At 35.5% G+C, this 26520-nt stretch overlaps 1 protein-coding gene across 1 annotated transcript in view; it reads right to left on the bottom strand.

Annotated features, from left to right (window-relative positions):
• Polr1B (RNA polymerase I subunit Rpl135) overlaps positions 1–26520 on the bottom strand; it is an 85826-nt gene that overhangs the window by 17084 nt on the left and 42222 nt on the right. Inside the window, exons 13-17 of the mRNA XM_081736866.1 lie at positions 24673–24849; positions 21151–21264; positions 15625–15740; positions 10166–10307; positions 2037–2193 (exon numbers count right to left, since the gene is read on the bottom strand). Coding sequence (XP_081592992.1) covers positions 2037–2193; positions 10166–10307; positions 15625–15740; positions 21151–21264; positions 24673–24849 — 706 coding nt within the window. The remainder of the gene's footprint in view (positions 1–2036; positions 2194–10165; positions 10308–15624; positions 15741–21150; positions 21265–24672; positions 24850–26520) is intronic.

Here is a 26520-nt window from a genome sequence, read left to right as displayed (position 1 = left end):
AATTAAATCAAGAAAATAAGCTCGACTCACATGCTATGTTGAAACATGTATTTTAGATGGTGCATCCGTTGTTCTTTGCGAAACATTTAACCTCTCCTTAGGATAAGCATTCAATCAAAGTGAAATGATAATATCCCAGGTCGAACCAAGTGCTAACTATTGTGCAGTTGCCCCTTGTTGGTTTGAGAGCTTAGATAATGCGCTTATCGATAATGTAATTGGGGATGTTAGAACTGACAAGTTGCGCTTAGGATTTTGTATATATTGAATTTGACAGAATGTAAGGTACGGGGTTAGACCTGGGTTGCATGTAAATAAAATTAAACATATGCAAAAGAGACAGATTGTGATGTTAGAGGGGTTGAAAGGGGTGAGAAGGGAGCAATTTTTAGAATAGGTTAATTTACTTGCACTTACTTGTAGATTTTGATGTTCCCTTTTTGATGATTTTTTTTAGTGGGCTGGCGTCCGTTTATTTTTTTATTTGGTTGGCTGGTTGTTTAAGCAGTAGAAAGTTAAGGGTTAGCGAAACCCGAATAGGAAAATTAACTTTATGAAGACCGCAAATTTAATTAAAGTTTTTTTTTTTTTTTTTTTTTTTTTTTTTTTTTTTTTTTTTAAGAAAACAATTTATTGTGGTTAACAGCTATGTAACGTTAGCTGAAATAAAATGCTCTTTAGGATAGAGCAAAATTAAATTTATTGTAAGCTTTAAAATAAAGTTTGTGTTTTACATTTTAACTTGTTTTTAATTTAATATTGACTGCCCTTTTTAAAAGTTTTTTTGATTGTTTTGTTTAGAGTTTTTTCCGGGTTCATATCCTCGGTCATTAACTATGTTTAAACTTAGAAAAAAAAAATGAAAAGTGAATTAACATTAAATGAATGATTATGCTTTTTACTGTAATGAGTTTTAAAATAAAATGTTTTTTAGTTTAAAATAAAATGTTTTGTTGTGTGTTTAAATACACATATCTTATTATTTAAAAGCTCCCTAATATATATTTCCCCCCAAATATATTTCATCACATACATAATGTGATACAAACGTAAAGGGCTATTAACGCCGTGAAATGTGAAATGTAATTTTGTTTGTGGAAATAGTCAAATGTCTATACCCATATCAGTGTTTAGTGTTGTGAATGTTTTTCTTCAACTTTTTTTTTAACATATAGTGCATTTAATAAATATGCATAGTGTCATTTTATTTAATGTGTTTTCGTTGCATGTGTGAATGATATTTTTGTGTGTCACGATCTGAGTGATCATCTGGATGTCCGTGAGGATTTCGAGACGAGACATCCGAACCTCTTGGTGCTTGATGCTCATCTCATTGTTGAGACCGGAGGGTGATCCGGGAAAAAGGTCTGTAATCCCTTTTTGGAAATGTTCTTTGATGTCTTAACCAGGTAAGTTCAGGTCTCCTGAAAGTACTCGTTGGTGGGAGAGTAGGGGGGCAGATTCGGAAAGTGGTTACAAGTTAAATAAATGATGTAGAAAATTATATCCAGAAACTAGTCTTGTATTAAACTTACAATTAAATATCAGAAATTTTAATATTTATTTAACGAAGCTTACCACTTCAAAATTAGAGCTTCCTCATGGGTAAGTATTTAGAGTACGCCTGTGGTGTGGGAGACCCGGGTTCGATTCTCAGTTCGAGCTCATGTGGTTTGAATCCCACGTTAAAACAGTAGATCTACGTCTCATATAGCCTTGCTGATAAAAGGAACGCTAAACTCAAAATCAAATCAAATCAAATCACTTCAAAATTAGATTGTTTCTTAACGGTAGCCAACTCTGAATCATGATAAAAATTATGAAATATTGTACAGTCAACAAGCAGGACTTCCCTAATCCTTCAGAATGTAGTTAGTTCACATATTTTAGAAGTATTTCTTTGTTCATACGCTCTAAGTTTAAAGTCCTTTTAAGAATCAAGGCTGAGACGGAACTACACATTCTATATGGTCGGGATCAAATTCCGGATCTATGGATATATTTCACAGTACTTTTATTTTCCGTACAATACTTACCTATGGTCATTCGAGAAGGAAAGCCATGTGGATTGAAGACTATATCTGGTACTAATCCTGATTCCGTAAATGGTAAATCTTCTGCAGGCCACAAGTGACTACATATACCTTTTTGTCCTGCTCTGCTAGCAAATTTATCACCAACAGTAGGGTTTCTCTAAAGAAAAAAAAAAAATATTAATCCTCATTAGTGTTTTATATATAAATTACTAGTGCCCGGATAATTATTTAATTACATATTTTTGTAGGGGTTATATTTTTATACCAAATCAGGGTAATAATGTCATTTGTGACCCATAGTGCCTAAAAACACCCATTTGAAAGTACATATATTTACATATTTTACATGTATGTACATATAATCACATATTTTACTCATGAGCACATAATTCTACATATTTCTTAGGATTTTTATGTTTTATAGGGATTTTTCGCACAGAAACTGTTCAACAATAGACTTTGAAAAGAAGAAAACAGTCACCTCTCTTTGAATTTAAAGTGCTTGCTTTATTTTTAATTTTTAATTTTTATTTATTTACTTATTTATTTATTGTTTCATTGCGTTTCACCCTTTTAAAATAGTATTGAAGCGTAGTTTGGCGGATTGGTAGAGAGAGTTGGACACAACCTGATTTGATTAGCAATCGTACACTCTCGGTCGTGGCAGTAGCGCTCACATCCTTACGTGAGATTAATAATTCAATCGAATTACTATCGCGACGCGGCTTTACGATTGCCTATCGTGTTTTTGTCGCAAACTCGCCCCACTAATATTTTCCTTCAGCGAAAAATATTAAATCAGATGGGGAAGTTTGCATTCACGCAATTGATAACACTGAACTCTTGATTTACAAAAGTGAAGCGCCTGCCGCCACAACTCATGCCGTAGGGAAAGTGTGAGCTATTTTATTGAATATTTAATCTCCTGTGCTGTCAGTAAATCCTGTTTCCAAGATGCCAAAGGACAAAACCCCGTTGTCAATAAGACTTAAGCATTTCACAGAAGAGTTTGAGCATTTTTCCACAGATGGAAAAGTGCTTTATTGCCAGGTTTGTGAGAAGGGTGTCTCATGCGCTCAACATTCCCAAGTTGTGCCACACATATCCACATCACGCCATCAGACCCGAGTTTCAAAACCTAAACCACAAAAGCAGTTGCTAGTAACTGAATCTCAAGCTCAAAGTAGTCCAGGGCCACATAAGTCTCAGTTTTCAAGTGATCTGTGCAGTGCTAAGGTATGTGCTGATACCCCTATTTTGAAACTAAACAATACAGTACTTCATGAATTTCTGCAACAATACACACACGAAACAGTTCCAGATGAATCTACAATCAGAAAGCATTACGTGCCTGATTTATATGTGGAAACAATGAACTCGATTCGTGGGGAAAGCGATGATGGTTCTATTTGGGTGTCAATTGACGAAACAACTAATGTAGAGGGGCGACATGTTGGTAATGTTGTAATAGGTTTGTTGAAAGATAATGAAGTCAGCTAGTCTATCCTGTTAACTAGTGATTTGTTGCCGCGATGCAACCATCAAGCCATTGCAAAACTCTTTAATGATGCTATGGAACTTTTGTGGCCTGATGGTATCAAGCATAACGTCTTCCTTCTAGTGACTGATGCAGCACCGTACATGTGAAAAGCTGCAGAAGCTTTGCAAGTATTGTATCCGAAGCTGTTACATTTAACTTGTCTTGCCCACGCATTTCATCGTGTTGCAAAATTTGTTCGTTCTAGATTTTCACAAGTGGATGCATTAATTTCAAATACAAAGAAGGTATTTTTGAAGGATCCCAGTAGAGTTGAGAAATTTAGAGAACTGTTCCCTGAACATCCTCTTCCTCCTCAGCTGGTACTAACGAGGTAGGGAAGCTAGATTGATGCTGTGTGTTACTATGTTACGAACTTTGATGCAGTGAAACAAGTGTTACATTTTGATTCTGAAGATGCACCTTCCATAGAAATAGCGAAACAAATGTTTGATGACGGGAAGTTGAAGTATTTCCTACATTCAGAGCAATTTTTCATGTCTCAGTAGTACTATTTAATCCTTGGAGAAATCATCATCTACCCTTTCAGACAATCTTGAAATCGTTCGCTCAACAGTTGTTTCTCTGGTAGGTGTGAAAGGACCGGTTGGGAATGCATTGAATAAGAAGATAGCTTTCGTTTTGGAGAAAAATCCAGGCTATAAGACAATCCATGCTATTAGTGGAGTGTCAAGTGAAGCTAAATCCATGTCGTGGCTATTGAACACGCACCTTCTGATTTGTGCAAGTTTAAGTATGCACCAATTATATTCGTGTAATGTTGAGCGATCGTTCAGTCAATAAAGAGCTCTGTTGCGTGATACCAGGAGAGGTTTTGTGTTTGAAAATTTGAAACACATTTTCGTTCTTTACTGTTACGGAGATCGACTGTTGAAATAGTGAAAAGATTAATTGAGAATGTTTTGTTCTTCACGATATTTTTTACTAAAATGTTTTGAGTGTGTAATGTACGGGAAGGTTCTATAACGCTGGACGCTCATTAGATGTACAATGGCATAAACAAAGTTTTCGTAAAAAATCCTTCCTAAATAAGGTTAATTAAGATTAATTAGAGATTAGAGAGGTTAGGCTATGTTAGGGTAGGCTACTATCTGTTGTACACGTAGGCGGGCCAGTGTTCTAGAATTCTCCCGTAATGTACAGTTGAACGACCTTTGGATGATTTCTGAAAGTATAAATATGCAGCAAGACTTTGTGTGAAGTGAAACGACCATTTAGTGCATAGAAACTCTTTTATACGCGATAACAAGATAAGTTTTCTGACTGAAAATTTCAAACTCATTCTCACTTGTCAGTGTTGAGGCGATCATGCTGGAAAAGTAACAGGTAGTAAACATTGTAATTGAATAAATATTGTATTTACCACATCAAATGTAGAAAACGTAATAGAAAATGCTGGTATTTTCATTTTACATATTTTGCTCTTCTGGAAGGGTTTTATTACATATTATTGAGATTTTATGTACATATATATGTACATATTTTCATTGTTTTTAGTACATAATTATCCGGGCCCTATAAATTACTAATTATCTAAGTCGAGATAAATATATATTGTATAAACATATTCCATTCTACTTTAATGATGCAACACTCGCTTATGATATTAACAATTTTTCACTTCGATATACTTAAAAACTTCTGTGAAGAATATAGCTTCTTCACACTTTACGGGGTCAGGATGCCTTATGTTCAGGGAATATTAATTTGTGTGTAGAACTGAATATTTGTATAATGAAGCCATAATTATTCAATATTTGTGTACGTGGTATCCCTCAACCTAATTCTCACTATTAATCCCTTCATTACACTTCTCCAACTGACAGTTTCCCCTATTTTCCATTTTGGATCATGACGGAAAGTAAGTGACTATTCTATTGATTTGGTGGCCCCTCTTAACTATGTTTGGTAAATGTGGTAGAATCTATCTGTGAGGCAGAATACTCAGGAAAAATGTACTGAAAATATCACATTTCTAATGAAAAATATTTTTGGAATCTGTAGATTTTTAGAAACTTAGAAAAGTTAAAACTGGATCTCACAGTATGTTATTGTAAATGGTATTCTTAAAATAAGAATTACACCAGTACTATCGTAATGCAGTTCTACTATTTATCTCATTAGTTGTGTATATAAAAGACTACATATTCCACTTAGGTTTCGTCAACATTTGTATAACATACCAAAAGATCTTCCCGAAAGTACTACGATTACTAACATAGTCAACAACCCAGGAATTCCATTACTTAGGGAGTAAAAATAATAAACAATAATAGGTGCAAACAAGATGTAAAATCCAGAATATCTCAGACGAAGAAGGCATCCGAAGGAAAACAAAAGCTTCTAACCGAAAACGTCGTTGTATGGATGTGAAGTTTCAAAAAGAATAGAAAGAATAATTGGACACATTATGAGAGAAAGGAAATCATCCCATTAGCTAAAGAGGGATTGGGAAAAGGAAAAAATACCTCCAGGATGGCCGCGATTGAAATATACGCACCAAATAATATACGATGTAAGGAAGAAAAAGTAAATTGAAATGAAGTCTGGGTGAGGATAGGGAAGAGTGGAAAGCTGGGTCAAACCAATCGAAAGACTGCTATCCTGAGAAGAGAAGAGATGTTAATACTCTAGCAGTATCAGCTTCATCTTAATAGGTGGGGTGGGTATCGTACAGCATCAAATTTTAGGTTTACAAAAAAAAAAAAAAAAAAAAAAAAAATTCCTTCTCTATTTTCTCACATATATCATTTGTTGGGTTCAATAAGATCTGTAGATTAGTTTGTGTTTCATTTCACGAGTCGTCAAACGCTAAATAATATTGTTAAATTTGGAATGTATTTTATGCAAGCAACTAAGTGTAAACGTAGACTTTTTTTCAGGTAACAAACTGGTAGTAATCATTCGTAGTTTCTATTCTACATATGGAAATATGAATTTCGACGAACGAGTGATTTTTGGGATGGGGAAAGAATTTTTCAATTATTTTGTCAAAATGGTCGTCACTTGAACACAAGTCAGAATTATATGGAAATCTGTGATACATGGAACAAAACTATAAAAATAACTAAAAAATAGGACCGACTGATTAGGGCCAGAAACTATCAAGACAAAAAAACATCGCGTAAAAGAAATTCCAATTTCAGTACTACAGTTATTATTGTTGTTCTTTACGAAGTGAGTGAAAAGACTGTGCTAAACGTAATGATATTATTATCGTATAGTCTTATTAGATTTCTAGTCATCCATTTCTCTTCTTTTCATGTAAAGTCTGACACACACACACACACACATATATATATATATATATATATATATATATATATATATATATATATATATATATATATATATATATATATATATATATATATATATATCGGGTGTTGCAAAATAAGTGTTACAACTCTTGGGAGGTGACTCCTGCCACTGAGACAAGAAAAAAAGTTCTCTTCAACTTTCTGCTATCGGACATAGTTTCAGATCTACAAGGTGCCGAAAGCGTGGGAAAATGACTTTCGGACGCCAATAGTTCGGAAACTATCCAACATAAAGAGGGCGGGTAAAAAATTCACTGAAGAAGTCATACCTGCTCTATTGAATTTTGCATGTTTCAGAATCCTACCGTGCACGCGCAAGGGATTCCCCAAAGGAACGTAGGGAGTCCCGGATAATCTGTCAAATGAAACTTGGTCTAAATGGATATGAATTGATAGGCTTTCTACCAGTTAACAATAATTTGTTTGTCTTAAGTCGATATCTGGAACAAATACAAAATGGCGGACACCTTTATGCCCGTTGTGTGTGGTTGCATAATCGCCAGGAACGGATGCTGGCGAACAGTGACGTTCTGAGTATTAATTGTAGCAAATTTGTACTCAAATGCTCTAGAAAGACATCTGGAGTGTCGGTAGAGCATAACAGATGAAGCAGGGTGATTCACATGTGTGGAAACACTTAACGAAAAATGCCAAGAAATGTACTCATACTCAATAAACGTGAGTTCAAAGCGTCGGAAATGTAAGGATTAGCGTCAAGAACATGAAAGCCATTGTCAATTCACCAATAATATTCCTTCAAACCGTTGCAATATGATGTGCACGATTGCATACCAATAAGGATGCAACAACCGAGTCCAAGTTGAAATTGTACAATGGACTCAGTAAGAAACTGGGTAAACTAAATTAATGTCACTAGTGGGATCGCATGATCGATATTGAAATGTGGCCAATGTGTGTGTTGATATCAACATGTAGCTAATGAACAAATGTCAACATGTCCCACTACTGCCGGTACATCGTCCCACGTGCGAAAAATAGGAAAATAACTACTCGGGTCTTGAATCTGAGGCCGTGGGCTCCCAGTAGGATTGGAAACTGGGACCACGCGAGCAAAAGCGAGCGCTCTAGCCCTGAGGTTCGAAGAAGCCTCACTTTCTCTGTATTCATTTCTTTGAGGAGTACCCACTTTGTTTGGCAAGCCCTCTTGTACAGCCTCCCGACATACTTGTGTGTTTCATTTTGTTACTCCTACTGCAGAGTTGTAAACAATCAGAGCTTTAAGACGTTTCTTCCTATTTCTCATGTCGTTTTATTTTCCATATGTATGGTGTTCCAGCTGTAGTGTAAAATGTGCAAAATCGGTTCATTTTAGTCTTTGTCTTGGCATGTGCACTGTGTGTAAGATACGAATTTCTGGAGGTATTTTCCTAAATTTCGAGTACGTCATATGTCTCAGAAGACGTGGGACATGATACAAGTTTGTTATTTTCACGTTCTATCAGAATTTGAACTATGCATTAAGAGAATTCTTTTCATATGTGTCGACTGTGGGACAATGTCCCAAACAAAGAGGGACATTGATACAATCGTGTTCTAGTTACGTTCTACCAAAAGGTGCACCAGATGTAATAGCAAAATGTACAACGTTATTTTCCTAGTTTTCGCACGTGAGATGGTGTCCCAGCAGTAGTGCGACATGTTGACATTTGTCCATTAGCTACATGTTGATATCAACACACACATTGGCCACATTTCAATATCGATCATGCGATCCCACTAGTGACATTCATTTAGTTTACCCAGTTTCTTTGTGAGTCCATTGCATAATTTGAACTTGGCCTCAGTTGTTGCATCCTTATTAGTGTGCAACCGTGCACATCATATTGCATCGGTTTGAAGGAATATTATTGGTGAATTGGCAATGGCTTTCATGTTCTTGACGCTAATCCTTATATTTCCGACGCTTTGAACTCACGTTTATTGAGTATGAGTACATTTCTTGGCATTTTTCGTTAAGTGTTTCCACACATGTGAATCATCCTGCTTCATCTGTTATGCTCTACCGACACTCCAGATGTCTTTCTAGAGCATTTGAGTACAAATTCGCTACAATTAATACTCAGAACGTCACTGTTGGCCAGCATCCGTATCTGGCATTTATGCAACCACACACAACGGGCATAAACATGTCCGCCATTTTGTATTTGCTCCAGATACCGACTTAAGACAAACGAATTATTGTTTACTGGTAGAAAGCCTATCAATTCATATCCATTTAACCAAGTTTCATTTGGCAGATTATCCGGGACTCCCTACGTTCCTTTGGGGAATCCCTTGCGCGTGCACGGTAGGATTCTGAAACAAACAAAATTCAATAGAGCAGGTATGACTTCTTCAGTGAATTTTTTACCCGCCCTCTTTATGTTGGATAGTTTCCGAACTATTGGCGTCCGAAAGTCATTTTCCCACGCTTTCGACACCTTGTAGATCTGAAACTATGTCCGATAGCAGAAAGTTGAAGAGAACTTTTTTTCTTGTCTCAGTGGCAGGAGTCACCTCCCAAGAGTTGTAACACTTATTTTGCAACACCCGATATATATATATATATATATATATATATATATATATATAGATATAGATATAGATATAGATATAGATATATATATAGATATATATATATATATATATATATATATATATATATATATATAATTGTTTATCGCTTCAGTTTGTGCGTCAAGCTAATTCCTCATAGTAGTACCTGTGCTCACTGACGCAAATAGATGTTACTAGCGAGGTAATTTGTCGATTTGAAACTATTATGACGATTTAATCGCAACTTAAAAACTGTCTTCTTTCAATCTATGTAATTATTTGAAAATAGGACAAGGTACGTAACCAGAATTAGACTTAAGCATTAACATTTCTGTATTTCTAAAGTAATACATTGTGATGATTTTACAGCAACTTGAACTGTAGAGTTTCAATTTAATTATTTTAAAACGGATAGTGATGGTTCTGAACATGAACATGTTTTACTGTTCATTATTAGGACAAGAGCTGTCACTATATTTAGATTTGGGCATTAATATCTGTGTTATGTTGGTTGGTGAAAAAAAAAAAAAAAAAAAAAAAAAAAAAATCAGCTAGAGCTTTTAATTAAGTATGGTTTTAACTATAGTGCACAGCAAGTTCGGCTAAACAGCTAGTGAAGGTTTTTTCTTCTTTTTTTAAAAAAAAGGAGATTTTTTTTTGACAATTACTGAATAAACTAATTGTTATGAACTCACCGTTATTCGAAGTGTAAAACACACTTTAGTAGTCTCTGCTTTATAGGTGGTAACACTGCACACTTTAACAGAATCTACGTAAGCATCTTCGCTTCCCGTATATTTATGAATACACCACGTTTGCCTCTCTCCATGGAAAAATCTTGAAAGAAAACAATTAAATAGGGTTAGTACACAATGAATAGGAACTAAAATACTATACGTATGATTCACATGTACTTTTTAAATTTATTTTTAAAAGACTTCCAAGCTTGTTATATGTAAGTATGAGAAGTCCTATATAACTGGTATGATCTTTCAACAGGTATAAGAGCAAAAACAGAAGAAAGGAAGAGACAACTAAATACATAATAGATTTAGCATTCGAAGAGCAGGTTCCATCTCCGACCTTATCCCTCTATTGAAATCTATCACTTCCTGTTCCAATATTGAATTTAAAGTTTCAAAGTCTACCATAGTTACAGACTTTGAAACTAGGATTCCTACCGGTTCTGATAGCGTTACATATATATAAAATTAAAAATCCCTGATCCTTCATAAGAATTGCATAATCAATGAAATTTATGTGAAATCAACCACAGCCGACCTTTCCTCACAAACATGACCACTTCTCTTTAGTATGTTTTTTTATACTAAGTGTTCGTTTATTTTGATGTATATTGTCACTATTTTTTGGCTTTTTAAAGAAAGATTTTACAACGTCTACAAACAAAATTACGTGTCTCTACACAAAAGAGTACATATATGAACAAAATTTTCACATAGTAATGAGAAATAGCAATTTATTTGATACAAGAATAATTAAACTACATATACAGTTCACCTCAGTGACCCCGTATCCCGAAAAATTTGGATTCGGCACTAATAAAGATCATCTCGGCATCATCTGAAGTGCCACTGTTTATCTCAGGAACCCCGTAAACTATGGAATTCACCTAATATCGATCATTTTTGATAATTTTTAAATATCTCTCTTCCCCCTTCCCTAAGTTTGCACCGTCAAAGTGAAATAATAAAAACACTCCCAGGCCCGAACCTCATCTATGTTAAAAAATTTGATCAAGATCGGTCGGGTGGTTCAAGAGTTATTAAGTCACAAACGTAGTCACTTTTATTTACAAACACCACCACGTGGTTTAGCAAGAGGATTTCACACATCAGATGAATCTACTCTCATCTGCAGACGACGGGCTTCTGGCCCCTCCAATGGAGCAGACGATAACAACGGAGCAGCAGCGCCACCGCCGCCCGAGGACCTCTCTAAATTAGCTGGATGACGGCAATTTTCTAGCAGTTCATTGGTGTCCCTCCTATTGTTTGCTTTGGAACATTAGGAGTAACCTAACCCCAGGCCTCTAGTCTGCTTCGGGACTACGCCTTTCCTTTCTCCTGGCCCAGCCTGCTTCGGGGCTTTGTCGGGAATCCCAACCTCAGCCGCTTAGTCTGCTTCGGAGCTGTGGTCACTTAACCAACCCACTGCTTGCTTCGGAGCTTTGGGGCCCTAACTCCGCTCTGCCTAGTCTGCTTCGGGGCTTTGCAGAGATTCTATCTGCGACGTTACAGTCAAAGACTAACTATAACTAACCTTGTAAATTTGGAGAGATTATTTGTATAGTATTTTGTAAAAATACTTTTGATAGTTGAACTTTTATAATAAAAGCTGGTAGTGGGAGTCGATTCCGGACACTCTTTTTATTAACGCTCTACCTATAACCTATATGGGACAAAGTTTTACATAGTCGAGACTTTGACCGGCTCAGTTTTGATCTGAATACTCCCCTACCGGACAGCCTTTTTATTAATACCACTCTTTCTAGCTTTGGAATTTCTTGTATAAATTAAAAGACAAATTCTGACCAAAGCATATATTAACTAATAAATACAAACTTAGAAATTGTATTTCATAATATGTCTGATGAAGGCAAAGTTAATTTGCCGAAACTGCAACGCTATTATTTATTAGTTAATATATGCTTTGTCTTTGTCTTTTGTCAGAATTTGTCTTTTAATTTTTATTAAACTGGAAGTGAATTCTTTTTTCATAGGTATTTGATTTTCTTAATTGTGAAATTAGTGACTCGGAGTTGACTTTATTTTAGTGCATGCCTCATACTAGGTCAGGAAAAAAAAAAAAAAAACTTTTTTTGGAGGACGGTGAAAACATGGGACAGAATTCTCGCCCTTCTTTTAATATACCACACCTCACTAAATATTCGGGACACGTTACGGAGGACCCCAATAGATTTTAAGAAGGCCTATTACCTATGTATCTACAGGACATGGCCCTAGATTTAGTGTTACAGTTAAAAGCTCAGAACCAATTGGATTCACTTAATTATGAACAATTAAAAGCTAAATTAGTCGACTTGAGTAGACCAAAATTACCTGCCTATAGGGCTGAGTTTGAAATTTTTCAGATTCAAGAGGGTGAAAATGAACCAACTAATGCATATTTCTTAAGGAAATCGAATTATTCGACAAGTTCTGCCCCAGGCCACAGAGGAACAGAAAATAAATTATTTATCATTAGGATTAAAGAAAAACTTTTTTTTTTTTTTTTTTTTTTTTTTTTTTTTTTTTTTTTTTTTACAAAAAATCGCGTTAGAAACATTCCCAACCGTTCAAGATTTACAGACACACTTACATAACCTGGAAAAGGTGCACGACCTAATGAAAAAACGTGATTATGTGGAGCTACAACAAGCAATCTATTCGCTTTGCGATCAAAATTTACCAGTCAGCAGTTTAAATTCATCGGCAGTTGCTAGCGCTTCCTTTCCCGCACACCATCAACAACCAACTTATCCGTTATGTAATTCGACACCTAATTGGAATCAATACCAACAACCTGCCCCAGTATTTCCTGTACCTTCAGCACCACAGCTACAAGGTGCATCACAAAATCAATTACCTTCAAATCCTCCCTCCCAAGTTGGTAATCCGCAACCCCCTCCCGACCTCCCTGCGTTTAGCACATCTAGTACTTCTAGCGCCAATAATTCATTAGACTTTAGTAAATTAGTTAATCAAATGGCCGAATTCTCTCTCCTAGTAGCCCAAAATGCTATTAAAGATTCACAATTTAGACGGGCGGCCGTAATAATTACAAGTCAAGAAATACGAATAATGGCAATCATAACCAACATAAAAATGGGAAGAAAAAACATTCTAAAAATAATAATAAAAATAATAGTACTCCTAGACCAGAGACAGTCATAGTTTGCGGTCGGTACGTGCTATAAAAAAGGTCACTCTTCTAGCACATGTTATAAGAATAATAAGCAGGGAAACGTATAAGGGGGCCCCAGGACAATTTTCCTCAAGAACATGTTCTGAGGGCCGAAAATCAGGAAGTAAAGAAACAACAAAAAGTTGCAAGTACTAGCTCTAATAAACAGTGAATGACATCACTTTATACTGTCGCTTCAGTAACCGACAGGAGAGAAAACATTAAATTGTTAAATCAAGAACATAAATTGTTAATTAATGTAATAATTAACAAAGAAAAGTATCCCGTAATAATTGACACAGGGAGCTCGCTCAATCTATGCCCAAATCTTGGATTCCTCCAAATACAAAATTGATTCCTTTTAGTACCAATCTACGAGGAATTGAGAATTCCATCGTAAATTTGCGTTATATAGCTCTAATTAAATTCAGGATTGGTTCAAAAACTTTCCCTCACTACTTTCGAATTTTAGAGCATGGAGAAATTTTGCCTTTATTTGGAGAAGACATTCTAAATCTTTTACAGGCCAAAATTGATTTGCAAATTAAACAGCTTTTAGAAGCCAATATTATTAAAGAGACTAGTGACAGCTCTTTCTCGTCACCACTTCTCATAGTTCGGAAACCAAATACTTCAGAATTCCGCCTAGTTTTGAATCTACAGGCATGCAACAAGTTTACAGAATATTCCATTCCATTCCAGTCCACAGAAGACATTTTGCATGTACTAAGAGGCAAATCTTGCATTTCGACAACCGACATAAAGTTTTCCTATTTTCAGTTATTATTGCATCCTAAAAGCCAAAAGTAAATGACTTTTGAACTTAATCATACGGGAAAGGTGTATCAATTTCAACGCTGCGTGATGGGTCATTCTACTTCAGCTGGTGCGCTGACTATAGCAGTACGCATGGTTTTAGAGGGTTTACCACCTCGTATAACTGCCTCGTATATTTGCAGATGACCTCGTGATAGGAAGCAAAAATTGGAAACAGCAACTATCGGACTTGGAATTGCTCTTCAAAAGACTAAGAAAACACGATTTTAGAGCTAGCCCGAACAAAACCCACCTATTATACTCAGAATTGGATGTCTTAGGATTTACAGTTAGTGACAAGATCAAAATTTCCTCCAAAATTGCCAATAAAATACGAAATTTTAAGAAACCAATCTCTAAAAGGACCTTAAAAAGTTTTCTAGGACTCTGCTCTTATTTGAGAGCGCATATCAAAAATTTTACGGAGAAAGTGGAACTATATCAAATTCTTTTAGAAAACTATTCAAAATTTAAATGGACAACTCAGCATGATGAGCTATTTGACAAACTTAAAACAGATATTATTCAGGCCGCATCTTTGTTTCATTTCGATCAATCATTGGAAATCCGAGTGTACTCTGATGCTTCGTCGATTTCAACAGGAGGAATTTTAGCATGTTATAACACTAAAACTAATCAGAAACGTGTTGTTTCCTATTGTAATCGTCGCTTTAACAAGACAGAGAGAAAGGCCTCAACATGGCAGAAAGAACTACATGCATTGATATATGTCCTTAGAAAATTTTGATATTTTCTACTGAATAGAAAATTTAAGTTATTTATAGACGCAAAATGACTAGCTTCACTCAACACTCAGCCCAACAAAGTCGGAAAATTTACTCGCTACAAGATATTCTTAGCAGATTATAATTTTGAAATTCACCACATTAAAAGTCAACAGCATCCTGCAGATATTTATAGTCGCTTAGAAGACAAGCAAGACATCCAGCGGGACGAAAATCACGAAATTGATAACTTTTCGGACACGGAGGACGCTAAAGTCTGCTTCTCACTTATTGGAGCACACCTTTCAAATTGACCAACCCGTGACATTACCCAATTTGGCGGATAAACAAAGGAACGATCCTTCATTTTCATACATCATCACTGCCTGCGAACTCAGACAACCGACCAATCCGAACGAGGTCATAGATTGACTACTAATTGGACGTCTCCATCCACCAATTAGATTCCGTCTTTTTTATGCCAGCACATAAATAAAGGGATGCTTCTGTTTGATTCTTTCATACTGTACCCTGATTATGATAACAATGTCATCAGTTTTTGAAATAAGTTCACCCGGTTGTTATATCTAGAACAGTTATATTCACTTTCTCGTTAGTTTTATTTTCGCCCTTTTCAGTCTAAATTTCTTTAAAATAACAAAATTATAGAATTAATTTTAGAAACATACGAATAAAATGGGGCTCCATGTGTCAGTCTTGACCCAACGTAGGGCAATCCATCAGCATCCAAACTCTCTAAAAGTTCACTTTTTCTTGCAGGTTCCAAACCGAAATATGAAGTTGCCTAAAACAAAAGAAAAACAATTCAATGAAATCATTGATGCCACTTAAAAAATACATAACCGCTAGCACAACTATATTTTAAAGATGGATCAAATATAAACAACTTTTAAAGTAGACAGGAAATAATTTAACGTTCGCTAATGCAGCAGCACGAGTACACTTGCTCAATGCTGTGTGCCTATCCCACAGTTGTTTGTTTTCTAGTTACGATAATGAGTGAACACGAAGTACATGGGTCAACTGCAGAATATACAGTTATTTTGTTTTGGACGGAAAGATATTAAACCAACAGTAATTTTACAGTGATCGTGTGCCCAGTTCCACAATAACACATTTTCAATACTAGTGTAAGTTCTTTTGTAAAGACCAGCAAGACAATCCTAAACGAATAATGTTCGAGACGAGTAATATGCTACAGAACATTTAGCAATTTTATGCACGACGACTGGCGAATAAGAATTCATAAAATTTAACCAGTAATTGGAATAAGTTATATCAAATGTGTAAACAATCATTACCAAGGAGTTACAATTTTGAAGATCGCTGATTGCAAATTACAAAACTATGAGGACTGAAATCTCTCAGAAGCTTTTGGTAGCTACCTGCAGGAGATTATGTAATTTTTGATGCGTATTCTCACATGAATTGTAAATACATTCTTGAAAGAAAGCAAGTTGAGAATAGTGTTCAAAGGATAAAGCAGTTCCAGTGTTACAATCGTGCTTTGGGATGCTAAAGGTACTATATACGGTAATTTCCTGCACGAATAATCAAATGTGAACAATGTCTACCACAGCGAACTCTGGGTAAGGTTAAGAAGGCGTATTCGTCTAAAACATACAAGTTTCGATCCCAACGTTCTGTTGTACAATGATAAAAGCAGAACCAATTACTGCTGCTACTACGCAGTCGAAACTGAAAAAGCTGCATGGAACAGCTAGAATATTTCCTTTCTTTCTTATACCGTGACTACTATTTGTTTGGATCCCTCAAAACCAACCAAACGAAAACAGTTTTTAAAAGGCGGAGACATTTACGCTTTCATGAAAATGTGTCTAGCTAGTATTAATGAGGAAGAAATTAAAAACTGTCAGTCAGATGTAAAAATCGCTGATATTAGCGGTTTAAAACTATAACTAAATCTTCAGACTGCTCTAACGCACTTCTGGAGAAAGTACTGATGAACATTTCTCCGTCTATTAAATGTTATCAATTTACGGTTGGCTTTGTCGGAATAGGGAAACTACTAACCAAACGTTCAACTTCCGTATGATTTAAATCGTACGATGATATCGAATTAATCTGAATGACAGCAATTACAGCATGCTGACTTAACTGCTAATGGATAACCGATTAGTTTGTAGGATTAACTTGGTATTGCAATTCCAAGTTTTATCTCCGACTCTGAAAGCCAAGAGTATCTGTGGTGGGCTATGATGTAGTACCGAAAACATTACATCACCATGTACAAGTTCTTATAAAATGCTTAACTTCAAAGGTTATCGTACTGGAAGGAAGAGGGCTAGAATTAAAAATTCAAATTACCCCTTAATATGAAGGTTATTTCAAAAGTCATGGAAAACCACTGAATGAGCTGCAACAATAGATGTCCAATACATGAGTCTGAAGCCAATAGGAAGACGATTTTAAGTGCCACTAACATGACATCTATGTGTAAAGCTAATGGCAGGAATCAATCGTAATGTAACCATCTCGATCAGATTTTAATATGCACAAATATTAAGTTTAAAAAAAAGTGCGGTACATACGTAACAAATAGCAAACACCCTACTAGTTACACACGGCGTCCACCATCTTCACCAACGAGGCAAAAGGTGTTGAATATGTCGGTTGCGTATGTCCTTCGTCAATGTATACGTACTACCTGTCAATGCCTTGGCCATCGTTAACAAAAATACGTCGATACCATGTGGGACTACTTCAACTGCGGTATATGTTTGTTACCATCATACTGTACTTTTCTTTGTACTTTTGTGTTCATTTATATAAATGTTTGATCGGGCAATGCATTTATATCTATGTATCTCTCGATTTCCTCTGTCATTAGCAGATGGCACACAGACATCATCTGTTGGAGCCATTCAGAAACATCTTCCTGTGTCTTTCAAACGTACATAGCGAATTTCCATTACTGCAGTTTTTTGGTGTCTGTAGCACAATTGCTTGATTATGAAATAACCCTCCTATTAATAGCTATCAATGTTAGATTTTCATTGGAATTTTCAACAGAACCATTGCACCTCGCGTCAAATAATAGAGACAACCAATGGCAGCTCAGAACTGCGTGATGCACCACCAGCTGAAATAGAAATTTAGTTTTACATTACATGAGAGTAATAAAGTAACCTTTACATTTAACAAAAATATATTTACAGTTGAACTTTGTTACAACGATACCAAAGGGATCTTTAAAAAATCGCTATAATCGAAATGTCTAATATCAAAGTATCAGGAATGGAAGATGAGGAATGATTAAGTATCGATCAAGCCTGTATTACATATAATATTTATTTTTTCTGTCATTTAATTTTCTGTATTGTAGAATTCATCAAATCAAATTCGCGGCTTACTCAGGTGTTTTCTTTCCATTTTCTATTCCCCATATTACTTTAACTTTCTGTTCAACTCTTCATTTCACTTTGCCAAGCTTCCTGTTATGGACAATCTATTAAGAATAACAAAATTATGGACAATCTATATCCCGTTTGGATGTTGTATTACACAGATCTATAATGAATAATGTTAATATAAATTATATAAAATTTTTGTTATGTATTTAATCTGTTTAATAAAGATTTTCTGCTTTCAACGCGCGCACACACACACACACACACACACACACACACACACACACACACATATATATATATATATATATATATATATATATATATATATATATATATATATATATATATATATATATATATGTATCATATCATATCATATGCTGCAATTTATGCCTAGTTTTCCATATTTAATTAGATTTCTGGTTCAAACAATCAGGAACATCCCATGTCAATTTATGACGACAACACAAAACACATTTTATATTACTTTCTCTTTAAATTAGAAAGATTTGAAATAGTGAGAGCTTGACAACACAGGAATGTCTATTTTTAGATGAGAATACAACACAAGAATGTCTATTTTTAGATGAGAATATCTTATTTACATTACCTCGAACACAAACAAAGTTATTAACATCATTTGACAGAAACAATATATTTATATTCACTTTCGATTAACATTACATTTCTCTCTGTCTCAACTTTACTTATTTTCCATATAATTATCATAACTCATGCCTCAGTAATACGGGCTTTTAATCTCTCGTCATCCTTTTTTAAGCACATAGAATTAACACAACAATAATACGATCAACACATAACATACCTAATCTAAAATGCTATACCTATACTATACCTAACCTAACTAATCTAACCTATCTATTTATTACTGATAAATAAAAGAAATCCCGATCCGATTAATATACATACAATAACTAGATGCTCGTATTCGTACCTTAACAACTATAACCAGCGCATAGTTCGCATGAATCACACCCATATACATATCATTAAAGAGCAAATAAGATGATGTGATATTTGCTTAGTTTAGCATTACAACTCGATTTCATATTGATTAATAATAAATTATTAGTCCTAAAGTTGAAAGACTACCGAAGGCAAGCTGTAAATGTGAACTATCAATTCGACCTAACATGATTTGATAAGTATTGTTATCCTGCTGCAATAATTTCGTTATGTGACAGTTCACGGGCCATTGTAACTACTTTCCCGTTTGATTATTTATACACATGAATTGGTTTTGCTAGGTAATATGCCGCAACATCTTAATATAATTCAGAGATAGGATTTGTAGGCCTATCACTTAAGAAGCAAAAATTTAAACATGTCCCCCTTATAGTCTGCGTAATTTAATTAGCCACAGTAGCAACACATACTTCCTTTAAACTGGCAAAAGAAACACATAAAATGAAGAAATTATAGTGCAGAACTTATATGAAGTTAAAACTGTAAGAAACAGGTTCTTCCAAAAACATTACCAAAAATGGCGATTTTCATTTCTTTTAACTTCTAGTTTTTTTCCCCTCAAGTTTAAATTTATATTACCTTCATCATCCGCTTGGCCCTTTTAAATTTCCAAAAGCACGTCACATTATCTATTGCGACCATTCCATAGCTATACAACACCTGTACAATCCTTTAACTATATTTATGTATATTACCTACTTATGCACTTATTTAGCGCAGCTCGACATTAAATGCACAAAGGTAAACAACTTTTATTAAGTGCACGTCAACATTCCACGCACAAAAGTAAACGCTCTTATACTCAACAATAAACATATTTAAGATTAATTATTTATTCCAATTATACGATTTGTTTTGGCCAAAAACAGGTCGTAACAATATTAGTTATTTGTGGATGTCGTACTAAGCATGGTATAAAAAAGTACTTTTTTTTTCTTTTTTCTTTTTATGAGATACTAGCTCAATATTTGATAATACACGAGGTGTGTCAGAAATCGATGTTATAGCCAAGTTCAACTGTATTTACGCAGAAAATAAAAATCAAATATTTCAGTTTAACGCTCTTTATGATCTTTAGGCTAAGCGAGACGATAATTAAGGCAAGTGAATGATAATGGAAGAATTGGTGGAATGCGGATGAGAAAGTGGGACGAAACAAGAGTACCCCGAGAAAACTCACGGATACGATGTTGTCTGCCACAAATTTACTTGGTCGGGGATCGAACCATGGACTTCACGCACCTGACGTAAGCGCTCTACCAATGAACCACCGTCTCCCCTCTGTATTTACGCAGATGCTTGTACTACAGTGGCTTGGGAGTGCTTTAGTATGAGTCGCCAGTGTAAGAAAAATAAGAGACAAGAGCTACTTCAATATATCCATATAGTAAATTTCTCTAGCACAAAAAAATCCAAATAAATGTACTAATGCAAATATATAAAATCACAACTGCATTAGAAATTGTCTGTAAACCATATCACAAATACAGTACATACATATTTAAAAGTTGTAAAACTGAAAAATGAAATGAAAATGAAATCTTTAAGTTTTACGTCCCACGGTTATGGCGGTTAGGCTAAAGGAGACGGTGATGATGAGAGATGAATGAAATGGTGGAATGAAGAAAGTGGGAGGAAACGGGAGAACCCCGGGAAAACCCACGAGCACGGTGTTTGTCCACCACAAAGTCCACACGGCGCGAGCTGGGATCGAACCAGGGACCCCAAGCACCGGAGGTGAACGCTCTATCACTGAGCCACCGTGCTCCCTGTCGTAAAACTGAATCTAACGTGTCAATTTATCTGCTACATATTAATAGTAAGCGCACTTACCGACTTCGTTACTTCTCTAAGATCGATAAACTCTGATTTGTAAATGGAACCATGTGCGAATCCTCGTTCATACGATGATTTGTTGATGATCATTGCGTCTTCCATGTCATAACCCTAAGGAAAGACAAATAATATTATTAATAATAATGCACACGACATAAGGAAGAGTTTCTTCTGGACATCATGAAAACACTTTTCAAATTCAAAGAAAATCATATTTATAAATAGCAAACTTGTCAGTGCGTCACGCTAATTGCTAAAAGTAAAGTTACGCTAATAGATGTCGCTAGTATCCAGGCAATTTGCCGATTTAAAATTATTATAATGATTTAATTGCAACTTAAAACTGTATCGCTTCAATTTAATTATTTAAAAATGGATAGTATTGATACTCAACATAAACGTGGCTTGCTTTTACTATGAGGACAAGGGATGTAATATTTAGATTTGAGCATTAATATATGCATGTTAATATATCTGCATGTTGAGTGGTGGGTCAACTAAACGAAATAAATAAAAATTCAAATGTGAATAATTAGAACTTTTAATTGAGCACCTTTCGAACCTATGGTGTACTGCGAGGCGACGACTCTGATGCAAGAACTAGTAACTATAATCATTCTACTTACGATTATAATAATGAAAAGGGGAAAACAACCGATTTAAACTTATTTTTATACACCAAATTCTCTGTAGCTCTGTATTCAATACTACTCAAAAGGTGAAGCATTGCATGACTGGATCGGGACTCGAATCTTGAATCTTCGGCGTACCGTCCGATGCGTTAACTACTTACGCTACCCAGTCCACTCTCAGAACAGCCATACATTCTCCCATTCTTCGATACTCTTGCATTCAGATCACGTGGCATGTACCACAACCTAGCTGTTGTGCTAATGTCTATGTTTAGAACACTGTTAATGATTGTATTATCATTATACACCCTCCATTCCAAAAGAAACCGAACTTTTGAAAACAAATAGTACCACTAGTGCCCTCTGTCGTAATATTTTACCGGTAGATGGCGTAGTCCCTCATTGACAACTGGTATAAATGTCATGACATTTGGATGCACGGCAACAAAGTTATTGCGTTTCAACTGTCAGTGTGTTGTGTACATCGGTCGGAAAATGAGTTTCAAACAACGAGCTGCAATTGAGTTTTGTGTTAAACTGGGTAAAACTTTTAGTGAAACGCACCAAATGCTACAAAATGCATATGGTGATGAGTGTCTATCCCGTACGCAAGTTTACGAGTGGTTCAGGCAATTCAAATCGGGCAGAGAGACGCTGGATGATGACGAAAGATCAGGCCGTCCCAGAACCGGATTATCGGAAGAAAACATCGAAAAAGTGCGTGAATTCATCAAACATAACAAAAAATCGTCGGTGAAAGTTATTGAAATGGAATTAGGCATTCCTCAAACAACCGCATACCGCATTTTGACCGAAGTTTTGGGCCTTAAGAAGGTTAATTCGCGGTTTGTACCACACAAACTCACCGAAGACCAAAAAGTTGATCGAATTGCGCATTGCAAAGACATCGTTAAAAGTTCTCGGCAGGATCGAAACTTCTTGAAATCGATTGTAACTGGTGACGAGACGTGGTGTTTTGAATATGAGCCCGAAACAAAGCGGCAAAGTGCTGAATGGAGAGCGCCGGATGAAGGAACACTCAAAAAAAGTCGCTTGGTGAAGTCAAAAGTTAAGGTGATGCTGATTTGTTTTTACGATTCAAAAGGAATTATCCACAAAGAATTTGTTCAGCCCGGCCAGACAGTCACTGGAGAGTTTTACTGGGGCGTCATGAAGCGTTTGCTGGCAAGAATTCGTCGTATTCGGCCCGAATATCGCGAAATCGGCAGTTGGACTCTTTTGGACGATAATGCACCATCACATCGTTCGCGACTTGTAACTGAATTTTTGGTCAAAAATCACATTATTCGGTTGCATCATCCGCCCTATTCACCAGATCTCGCTCCGTGCGATTTCTATCTGTTCCCGGAACTGCATTTGGCGATGAAAGGAAAGTGGCACGCATCGATTGATGCCATTGAGAAGGCGACGACCGCCGTCCTAAAGACCATTCCAATAAAGGACATGGAGAAGTCGTTTGACAACTTGTTGGAGCGTGCAAATATGTGTATCGATGCAGAAGGGGAATACATTGATTAATAAAAATGATTTGATCCAAAATGTACATTGCTTTTTTGTTTTTTTAAAACGTTCGGTTTCTTTTGGAATGGAGGGTGTATTAATGGAAGGAGGAAACAACTGATTTAAACTTATTTTTACATACCAAATCCATAGGCGCGAATTCAGTAATACACAAAGTATGAAAAGTCTGGGAGCAGGCTGGGTAGCATAGTGGTTAATGCATGACGTAGATCTTGGGTTCGAGTCCCGGCCCAGTTATGCATTTCTGCACTTTTTGTGTATTATTGAATTCGCACTACAGAGGACTTGGTGTGTAAAAATAGGTTTTAAATAGGTTGTTTCCTCCTTTCATTAATATAATGATAATACAAGTGTTAGCTGTGTTATGAACATAGAACTGGATTTGTCCAAGGACAACTGCTAGGTTATGTTTCAAGCCACTTGGTCTGAGTGAAGAGCACCAAAAAGTGGGAGAGTGTATGGCTGTTCTGGGGGCGGACTGGGTAGCGTAGTGGTTAACGCATTGGAACGGTACGCCAAAGATCCTGGGTTCGACTCCCGGTCCAGTCATGCACTTTTTCACTCTTTGGATACTATTCTACTTACAAGTTTATGCAATTCCTGAATACCACTTGCACTTCCAAGTTTTCGACTTTCCCCTTGAGTCTTCATCACAGAGCATAAAAATGAGAAAAACAGATATAAAAATATAAGGTAAAAATAAAAGGAATGGAATTACTAAGATAGAACAATGCTGGGGACACCTTGTCAAAACCACAGACACGCATCAAATGATGAACCTATGGATTGCGTTATGGTGCGGTTAATTTGGGTATTCTTTTTTTCTTTGGTGGAAGATTGCCAACTGATGTTAGTATTGTTATTATTATGCCAATGCTACGCATTTTTTTTTAAAAAAATATTGCTTTCTATTCACCACTTAACCATCCTCTTCTTTAACACTTAACCTTCCACCAAAGAACAAAAGAATGCACAAATTAATCCCGCTATAAAGCAATCGGGGTGTCTTTCATGTAGTGTGTGATCTATAGTTTTGACAAGGTGTCTCCAGCACTGCCCTATGGTAAGTCCGTTCCTTTTATTTTTTTTCTGATGTTTTTATTTTTGTGTTTCCTGTTTTTATCCTCCATGACGAAGATTCCAGGGGGAAGTCGAAAGCTTGGAATTACAAGTGATATTCAGGAACTGCATAAGTCTGTAAGTAGAATGCTTATTAGAATTTTTGAGCATGTCATTAGAATGTCTAGAACCTGTAAATTTTAGAAACATACTATTACATTCAAAATAACTATATTGGATCAAATAAAATGAGACGTTCAAGTAGGCGCAGAATATTGGAACTTACTGTATAAGAGATGACAGCGACTATTGCATTCGTTCCCATAGCAAAGTCATCCAAATTGATGGCATCATAATGGACTGGGCGAAATAACGGAGAGGCTGGTGTTTGTAGACGATAGCTCTTAGTTTCAGAATGTAAATGCCATGTATGAGACGGAGTTCCCATAGTTTGTTTACCCATCTGAAAAGAGGTTAAAAAAATAGTTTATATAAGTCTTAGCTCTGTATAGTACAAAACATTCACGGAGTATCATCTTATTGTCATTCTGCGAAAGACCGAACACTTAAAGACAACATTTTCGACTATCAACTGAAAGTATATTTGTACATTTATTGAACCAAAATAGTAAATGCAACGGATCATAATTCTTTTATACAGGCTTTTTGCATTTGTTTCGAATGTTCCAGCTGAAGAACGAACACGTAAGGCGTTCGTACAATGGTTCTTACGGATTTTAAAGCTAATAGAGGTTAAAGTACACGGCTTATTATTAAAACGATATTTAGAAATTAATAATTTTCATTAGTAATGATATATGCTGGCACATTTGCGGTTAATCGAAATGTGAAAAAATAAAGTACAATCTTAAATAGTCATTACCAATTGTAGAAGTTTTACCATAAACATTTAACGAAATTATTGTGTGTGTTTCTATTGCTTGAAGTTGAAATTGGTCAATGATAAAGGACTGAATTCACCCCACTTACATTTTAATATATGTATTTCGTCTTCTTCTATTATGTTAGCTACTAAAGTATGGTTTTCTACTATTTGACATATAAGACGGCAGTTTTTTTTGCAGGTTTTTTTTTTTTTTTTTTTAAATAATCTGTACCCTGTCTCTTTGCTCTACAGTAACTTTCTTAATAATCGATCAAATTTTATGAAATCTAGGGTGCGTCTTCTTTAAGAAAAGAAAAGAATCATTTCTTTCATACTATTTTACACAATTATACATATATTTAATTCAATTTCCCATTTCATTAAATTTTTCTGTTCCCTTCTTTACTCTTACGGTCAAACTATTAGTTTTATCTTGTTACATTATGTTTTCTCCACTTTAATATGGTATCACTATTTTGTGCTTCTGTATATTCTAACAGGAAGCTCAATGAGCGCTTTACAGCAGGTAGCAATACATTTTCTTTCTTGGCTCTGGTAAATCTGGTAACAATACATTTTGCATCTTGGACCAGGTGATTTTTCAGATATGAAAAACTGTTTACATGATGGAGTGACGTGTAAACAAATTTCTTAAGAAAGATTCCTTGATACAATTTGTATTCTGGAAAAAAGTCTTGACCTCTTATTTGTACAACTAACAAATATAGAGTTAAAAGTAATATAAAAGTTGATATTACTGATAAATGTAGTCCCTGATTGGTGCGGAACTGAACTTAAAACTACAATTTGTTCCATTTATCAAGCAACAACGATGTTTGGGGATGGGGAAGATTGGTATTCGAGTTCCCGCCAGTTAAGTGGCCACATATTTCTAGTCTATTGGTACTCATATAAAATCATTTAAAAAGTAGTGCATACAACATACCGAAGCTCTATCACCTGAAACATCTACTACGGTTGAATACTTTTACTAATTGCTAGCAGATGATCTGTAGATATTCGAGAAAAAAAGTGCCAAAATACAGAAAACTAGCCGTTCCTACTGGCTCAATTGGTAGAGCAACCTTTCTGCAAACGAGAGTTTGGAGCTAAGGGTGCTCGAGTTTCTGTAATTCTAGCAGCTAATTCTTGCAAATTATTCATTGTAGCTTTGGAAAATTCAAGATTGCTAATAAAACTCTAACTGACCACAATATAGAAATATTGTTCTTAAAGGAAACGGCTACA

The sequence above is a fragment of the Thermobia domestica genome, chromosome 13 (genome assembly GCF_964235325.1).
Source record: "Thermobia domestica chromosome 13, izTheDome1.hap1.1, whole genome shotgun sequence".
Taxonomy (NCBI): Eukaryota; Metazoa; Arthropoda; class Insecta; order Zygentoma; family Lepismatidae; genus Thermobia; species Thermobia domestica.
Note: the sequence above shows the minus strand (reverse complement) of the source record. Positions and strands in the feature narration are given on the sequence as shown.